This window comes from Myxocyprinus asiaticus, chromosome 2 (assembly GCF_019703515.2).
Source record: "Myxocyprinus asiaticus isolate MX2 ecotype Aquarium Trade chromosome 2, UBuf_Myxa_2, whole genome shotgun sequence".
NCBI lineage: Eukaryota > Metazoa > Chordata > Actinopteri > Cypriniformes > Catostomidae > Myxocyprinus > Myxocyprinus asiaticus.
The window spans coordinates 4,462,383-4,470,964 of NC_059345.1; the positions used below are offsets into that span (position 1 = coordinate 4,462,383).

General features: G+C 38.7%; 1 protein-coding gene across 1 annotated transcript in view; it reads right to left on the reverse strand.

The window, feature by feature from the left end:
• The window catches only part of LOC127412254 (uncharacterized), a 47,702-nt gene extending 39,328 nt beyond the window's left edge, over positions 1–8,374 (reverse strand). Inside the window, exons 1-5 of the mRNA XM_051648483.1 lie at positions 8,307–8,374; positions 7,618–7,950; positions 5,347–5,628; positions 4,163–4,295; positions 739–1,015 (exon numbers count right to left, since the gene is read on the reverse strand). Coding sequence (XP_051504443.1) covers positions 739–1,015; positions 4,163–4,295; positions 5,347–5,628; positions 7,618–7,950; positions 8,307–8,358 — 1,077 coding nt within the window. The 5' untranslated portion in view covers positions 8,359–8,374. The remainder of the gene's footprint in view (positions 1–738; positions 1,016–4,162; positions 4,296–5,346; positions 5,629–7,617; positions 7,951–8,306) is intronic.
• Between the last annotated feature and the right edge of the window lie 208 nt (positions 8,375–8,582).

The window sequence follows — 8,582 nt, forward strand, 5'->3', positions numbered from 1 at the left end:
TCTCTGCGGTCCTGAACAGATGTCGGTCAGTTTTAAAAAGATGCTATTTTGCAGTTATTTTATCAGAATCAGCTTTATGGAGACATGATTGTCTTGCTTTGGCACATTGGCAATGCCAGGACTTCTTTTTCGAATCATATGCTGCTATTTCCCTGCCCAGTCTGCTGTGGTATGATACCTTTAGCTCATATATTGAAAAACTTTTTTGGAAGGAGGCCCTCCAGCAGTCACCTCAACATAAAGTGGAACACCTGCATCAGCAGCTGCTTTTTAGTGGTTTAAGCAGCTTGCTTCCTTGCATCCCCAAATATCTTAGCAGCAACCATTTCTGACATCACTTCCTCCTCCAAATGATGGATGTGGTGTCCGAGCGGGAGCAGAAGAGCAATGATTTTAGATGCATGCACTACAATTCCACTCCTGACTGCAAATTCAGCATTTGTGTTGCATTCATCCAGTTCATAGATTATTTTTTGGCTTGCACCCCATGTTTTGTTTTTTGTTTTTGTTTTTTTTCAGAATATGTTTAGGAGAGCATGGCTTGAAGAATGATTTATCAGTGGCAAAGATGCCATTTTTGGCATCAATGCATTGGCATGATAAGTGCCGTTTTGCGGAAATATCAATTACCCTTTGCCTGTGTTTTGTGTTAATGCGAACCAGCAAGTTCCTTTTATTTATTTGAATGCCGCAGTGTGTGCAAGTCACCCTGACTTGCTGCCGTACACGTAATCTTACTGCTGCCATGGTGCTGTTGGGTATGGAGTTGGTACTGGTGGGGATGGAGATGGTGCTGCTGGGGATTGAGGTGGAGGTGGTGCTGGTGGGGATGGAGATGGTGCTGCTGGGGATTGAGGTGGAGGTGGTGCTGGTAGGGATGGAAGTGGTGCTACTGGGGATGGATGTACTTCTGCTGGAGATGGAGGTGGAGCTACTGGGGAAGGAGGTGCCTCTGCTGAGGATGGAGGTGCCTCTGCTGGGGATGGAGGTGCCTTTGTTGGGGATGGAGGTGCCTCTGCTGTGCATAATTTCTCACTTAAGTTGAGATGTAAAGTAGTTCACACTAAGGGCTCAGTAACAACTAGTTAGTTTGTAACTAAGTCAGTGCTTAATTTGGTTGCACCACCTGTTCTTATGGCAAGACTTAACTAGTAGGTCGTAAGCTCTCCATAAAGTAATGCACAGTCCCATAATATGACGTTTACCTGTATTGATCCAATAAACAGCCTTCAAATTTGACACAGAAGTGTTAAAAAGCCATGTATTTTAGTTTTATCTTGTTACGGTTGATGTTCAAACCTTGTTTGCTCACATAAATGTCAGCTGTAATAAATTATATCCCCATTAAAATACGATACATAATAAAATTTAATTTGATAAGTAGTATATTTGCCCTGTGTAAATAACTATATAAGAACTGAATCTAAAATAAATAAGGGGTGATAAATAAATACTAATACAACAGGCTGGAAAAATAGACATTTATTCATTTTAATATGCTATATATATTTTGAATGTGTTAACTGAAAACTGCACCGTTAGAACGGTTTTATGCCGAAGAGCCGCTTAAAAGTAAGTTTTTTTCTCTCTCTCATAAATGTGTCGAAATGATTGATGCCTGTCTCACAAAACATGAGCTCATTGATGTCATAAAATATTAGTCTGCTTTTTTATTCCAACTGTTACTCCTGGTCAGATGCTTCCATAAATATTTAGTTTATACGTTGAGTTACATCCTACCTAAGTTTAATGGTGCAATGCTCAAATATATAATAGTGCGTAAATTGTGACTTAGTGCCCATTTACGCCACAACTAGGCTAAGTTGTAACTTGCGTATAGCTGGAGCAACCGGCCCCAGGTCTCCTTTCCAGTGTATCGCACATTGAATATCTGTGCTATTTTTATGCGCATTTTGAAATTGCACATAAGAAATCCTGAATGGAAATGCTTGATATGCGAATAAACTTAAATTTGCTTAAAATGCAATGTGCTAGGAGGAGGTGGGTTTTCGAGTTTCGCATTAGTTAAAATGCACATTAAGGTGATAGAAACAGTTTATTCGCAAAACGATGACGTGTTTTGACCATTCGTGCATGTGTTATGAGTGTGCGATAGCTTGATGTGACTGGCCCACCAAAAGGTCCGACCTTGGTATACAATTCTTTGAACATAGCGCTTGTCATTTGGAAGTGTTTGACCCACAGCTGGATCAGAAAGTGGGTCCTCAAAATCCGCTAGAACATTTTTGAGAGTGGGCACTCCCAGGTATGCGGAGACTGGCGGTGTGTGGGCATCGCAGCTATTTCAGCCCATTACACTTATTTTGCGTGTCTCGTGGATGCATTTAATCAAATGAGATACTTGCTCCAGTCTTGCAAATAAAACTGCCCCCAAAGCAGCAAGAGGTCATTCAGCTGCTCCATCAAGACGAGGCAGCTCCCTCGTGAAGATGCGCATTATGTAGTGGATGGAAATGCGCAATAATTCGTATTTTCTTAAGTCGCATTTTTAGAAATGCGGTTAAAAAAATGCTAAACATTTTGGATGGAAGCCCAGCATATGGGACTGCTGTGTTTTGCGATGTTTTGCTAAGTTTAAAAGCTCCCCTTTTGAGGGGTTCTGGAAAATGGCCCATGCCGGTGTTGTGTCGAAGTCTGTTCCCCCTATTTTTCCCCGGTTAATGTTCCCCTTAGTGCCGTTAAACATTAAACATAGGGGGAACAGACTTCGACACAACCTCTTGTGTTTCCCCTTAGGTTAGTTTCGAAGTCTGTTACCCCGTATGTTTATTGTTTAACGGCAATACGGTGAACACTAACCGGGGAAACATAGGGGGTTGTGTCGAAGTCTGTTCCCCCTACGTTCCCCCTTTGTTGAAGTCTGTTCCTCCTATGTTTCCCCTTTGTTGAAGTCTGTTCCTCCTATGTTTCCCATTTGTCGAAGTCTGTTCCCCTATGTTTCCCCTTTGTTGAAGTCTGTTCCCCCTATGTTTCCCATTTGTCGAAGTCTGTTCCCCCTAACAGACTTCGACAAAGGGGAAACAGACTTCGACACAACACCGGAACTGTTGACGCAGAAATGTGAATCTTTTTTCCATCTGGCAGATGCCCCTTCTGGCAGATGATGGAACTACACACAGATTTACATTCAAAAGTAGCCTTCTTTTCTGGTGAAATATTTTTTTTTTTTTTTCCAAGAACCATTTAAATCATCTTAAATCTTAGTTATTTTATAATTATTATGAGTGGTTTCACTAGGTTCTGGGTTGACCTAACAAGCACTTTTGAGTGTAAAATAATCACTGTATTCGCCAGTGACATTAGTGACAGAGTTTTGCTTAAATTGGAAATCAACAATAAAAAATAATATTAATATTTTAAAAACTTTTGTCCACCAAACCAACAAGCTGACCTCCAAAGACCAGGTGGTGTAACCAACATGCAGGTAGCAGGTAAAAAACAAAAACAAAAAAACTTTTAGACGCTCATGACTGTTAAAGAAAATTACATTTAAGTTTTTTTTTTTATTTATTTTATTTTTTTTATATATATAGAAAATAAAACATTTAAAAATAAAACTATACAGAAACTAACAATTATATGGTGAAAACTAAAGAAAACTAAAATAGGAATGACAAATTGAAAATAACATTGAAATAAAAAATAAAAAAAACATTTAAAATATAATTAAAATAAAAGTTAAGCACTGTAAAAAAAAAAAAATAATCATAGACTTTTATCTGGATGGGTGTAGATTTCTAAGATGACACCCAAGTTAGCAGAAATACAGTAGGTAATTTTTTGTGAGAAAAACACAGACATGTACCAATTCACACAGGATAAAAAAAAAAAAGTCTGTAAAGTAAAAAGGTCCTCAAGTAAAACCCCCGTCCAAATAGGCTTAAGGTGAAAAACTGAAGGAAATTACATTTACACTTTTTTCAGTCTGTGTCTTTGCCTATTATAAGACTTTTGTTTGTTTGCCCTTTAGGGCTTTTAATTTCACACTGAAATTTTTGCCACATCCTGTTGGGCAGTTGAACACTTATGCTCCCTGCAGATACCTGAAACATGACGTGATTATTGTGTTTTTAAAGAGATTTAAAAATTTGTGTATTCATTGAATGTTAAGACTTTCAAAGTCAATATTTAAGTTTGTGTTTTTCTCTTCTGTTCAGCTCCTCTGGATCTGATGTCATAAACCAGTACAGCAACAACAGCCATGCCCACCAGACCAGAGAGGACCAATCGGATCACAGCTTCAGTGAAACTGCAACAAAGGTCACAGCAGTGCTCTGAGGGAATAGAAGAACAATGCTGAAACAGAACTGTAAAGTTTCTCTTTAAAACACTTTAAAACAACCCCTAAGGCAAGATGACATCTTCTGAAGTGAATCGATACGTTTGTGTGAAAAACAAATCGCTAACTAAAAAGTTTGTAACTTTATATCGCCACTTCGACCAACTCTCTGTAGTTGTTTGAATTTGACCATCTCTCGCGTGAAGCACGTTCCTCTGTGGTGAACAGAGCGGAACTTCTGAATTCTCGCGTGAACACGCCAACGTGATTATGTCACGCGACAGCGTCATGAGGCGCCAAGTGCTAGCAGGAAGTGATTTTTTTAAGTTAATAAAGTTTTAATTAGCGATTTGTTTTTCACACAAACGTATCGATTCACTGCAGAAGACGTTACTTGATCGACTGGAGTCGCGTGAATTACTTTGATGCTAACTAAATATGCTTTTTGGACCGTCAAAAATTGATGGCGGTTCACTTGCATTGGATGAAGCTACAGAGTTGGGATACTTTCCTAAAAATGTTCATTTCTGTTCTGATGAAGAAAGAAAGTCATATACATCTTGGATGGCCTGAGGGTGAGTAAATTATCAGCAAATTTTCATTTTTGGGTGAGCTATTTCTTTAAGGGTTCTTTTGAGGAAGTTGAAATGGTTCTATATAGAACATGGAACCGTAAAATTGAGTTCTTGTTAAGTTTTTGATTCATTTCCCGAACATTTTATGGATATGTGAATGGAATGTAAATACTTCTAGAAATGTTAAAGTTCGCTCTCACTACGTTTTGGGAAATTTACATCATATTTAAAAGTAATATTCCGGATTCAATACAAGTAAAGCTTAAGTGACAGCATTTGTAGCATAATGTTGTACGCACTGCTACTGCACAAAAGGGAAGGTTGCATGCTTTTTTGGAGTTGGGTCTCTTGGGTCTCACCTGACACAAAATGGTAAAAGCCCCCCCACTCCAAATCATCATCAGCTCTGAAGATGAATAAAACACTAAATGAGGCCACAGATCAGCTCAGCTAATAATACAACTGACATACCTGAACACGGCTGACAGACATGATTAATGTCGAGTTGTTGAGTCTGGTTTACGAAGTTATTGTTGATCACACAGCTGTAGAGGTTGTTCTCTTGATTTTCCACCTCCAGAGGTAGAGAGAGTTTTGTGGTGAGATGAGAAGCACTGGTTTTGTTGAGTAACCTGTTTCCTTTGTACCAGGAGAGAGTCACCTGTGTCACTTTCACCACTGAACACAACAACACACATTTAGATGAAGAATTCTGTGAAGAGTCTCTGCTGATGACAGGAATGGGCAGACGAGCTGGAGAACATGAAAGAATAAACCAAATAAACATAAAATAAGACGTCTGCCATAATTGTCAATGTTTAAATATGTTGAGTTTTCTGTGATGTCATTCTGAGCTGATACAGACAGTCCATTCACTCCCCTCTCAATATTTGTAAAAGATTTAAAATTACACTATTAAAAGATTTAGAATCACTCCATTAGATATTAAGACAGAATTAAAATAAAATTAAACGACATAAACAGCTAACTGAAGAAGAAATTCAATGGCAAATTAATGTGCAAATTTTAATAATTTTATAACTTTGTAATATTGTAAATAATTACAGTGCATCCGGAAAGTATTCACAGCACTTCACTTTTTCCACATTTTGTTATGTTACAGCCTTATTCCAAAATGGATTAAATTCATTATTTTCCTCAAAATTCTACAAACAATACCCCATAATGACAACGTGAAAGAAATTTGTTTGAAATCTTTGCAAATTTATTAAAAATAAAAAATGAAAAAAATCACATGTACATAAGTATTCACAGCCTTTGCCATGACACTCAAAATTGAGCTCAGGTGCATCCTGTTTCCACTGATCATCCTTGAGATGTTTCTACAACTTGATTGGAGTCCACCTGTGGTAAATTCAGTTGATTGGACATGATTTGGAAAGGCACACACCTGTCTATATAAGGTCCCACAGTTAATAGTGCATGTCAGAGCACAAACCAAGCCATGAAGTCCAAGGAATTGTCTGTAGACCTCCGAGACAGGATTGTATCGAGGCACAGATCTGGGGAAGAGTACAGAAAAATTTCTGCAGCATTGAAGGTCCAAATGAGCACAGTGGCCTCCATCATCCGTAAATGGAAGAAGTTTGGAATCACCAGGACTCTTTCTAGAGCTGGCCGCTTGGCCAAACTGCGCGATCGAGGGAGAAGGGCCTTAGTCAGGGAGGTAACCAAGAACCCGATGGTCACTCTGACAGAGCTCCAGCATTTCTCTGTGGAGATAGGAGAACCTTCCAGAAGAACAACCATCTCTGCAGCACTCCACCAATCAGGCATGTATGGTAGAGTGGCCAGACGGAAGCCACTCCTCAGTAAAAGGCAAATGACAGCCCACCTGGAGTTTGCCAAAAGGCACCTTAAGGACTCTCAGACCATGAGAAACAAAGATTGAACTCTTTGACCTGAATGGCAAGCGTCATGTCTGGAGGAAACCAGGCACCGCTCATCACCTGGCCAATACCATCCCTACAGTGAAGCATGGTGGTGACAGCATCATGCTGTGGGGATGTTTTTCAGTGGCAGGAACTGGGAGACTAGTCAGGATCGAGGGAAAGATGAATGCAGCAATGTACAGAGACATCCTTGATGAAAACCTGCTCCAGAGCACTCTGGACCTCAGACTGGGGCGAAGGTTCATCTTCCAACAGGACAACGACCCTAAGCACACAGCCAAGATAACAAAGGAGTGGCTACGGGACAACTCTGTGAATGTCCTTGAGTGGCCCAGCCAGAGCCCAGACTTGAACCCGATTGAACATCTCTGGAGAGATCTGAAAATGGCTGTGCACTGACGCTCCCCATCCAACCTGATGGAGCTTGAGAGGTCCTGCAAAGAAGAATGGGAGAAACTGCCCAAAAATAGGTGTGCCAAGCTTGTAGCATCATACTCAAAAAGACTTGAGGCTGTAATTGGTGCCAAAGGTGCTTCAACAAAGTATTGAGCAAAGGCTGTGAATACTTATGTACATGTGATTTATTTATTTTATTTATTTATTTTTTTTTTTTTTCGTTTTTTATTTTTAATAAATTTGCAAAGATTTCAAACAAACTTCTTTCACGTTGTCATTATGGGGTATTGTTTGTAGAATTTTGAGGAAAATAATGAATTTAATCCATTTTGGAATAAGGCTGTAACATAACAAAATGTGGAAAAAGTGAAGCGCTGTGAATACTTTCCGGATGCACTGTATAACAATGTCTACCGAAGAATTTGAAGCTCACCATAGACAGTAACATTAAACATCTTGAATGGGGTCTGTTTGCTGGAGATGGTTAGTTGATAAAGTCCAGAGTGATTGCTTGTGATGTTTGTGATGGTGAGATCTCCAGTATGAAAATCCAGTAGCAGTCTGCCTCTAAATTCCCCATGAGAACCATTAAATGTAGAGCTTTTTCTGGCCTCATTATTGATTTTAGCTAAAGGAATACCAGATCCAAATTTCCACATTATCACATCCTCTTTCCGTATTTCAGGTGCATGTGTCTGTAAAGTGACAGATTCTCCCTCCATCACCGACACTGACTTCACTTCATCTGTTTTGACACCAAACACACCTGCAGAACATAGACAAACAGTTCATCAAATATAGACTGAGATTCTTATAAAACTTTCTGGTTGATTAAAGCTGTAAGTACAAACTTATTGCTTTGCCTTTGACACTATTTTGATATAATTATTGTAAAGTAACTGTTCAGCTTTAATCTCTAATGCACTAAAAGAGCACATGTATACCAAAAAGCTTTAAAAATAAACTCAGATTTTTTTGTAAAATTGAAAATGACAGAGCTCAACATCTTAGGGAGAATTAAGAGAACACTTAATCTGTTAAATGTAATTCTCAAATTGATTTAAAAACAAGCGTATTACTGTACACTGAAACTACAAGAACAAAAACACATTTATAACTTACCAACCAGATGCAATAAGTAACAGAAGAACAAAACTGAGTGGACTTTTTTCATTTTCTTCAGCAGTTCACCTAAATAGTCAGAGAAAATTGTGACAGAAATTTGACATGAATTCATTAACGTATCTCATGAAAAATCATGTGAATCGTGTAAAGAGAGTCTTCTTCATTCAAAGAGAATAAAGTCCTCCAAACTGCTCACCTCATCTGAGCATGTGTATAAGTGTGATTTCTATATTTGAACATGTTTTACACTCCTGTCTCTGAAGAACCCTTTGA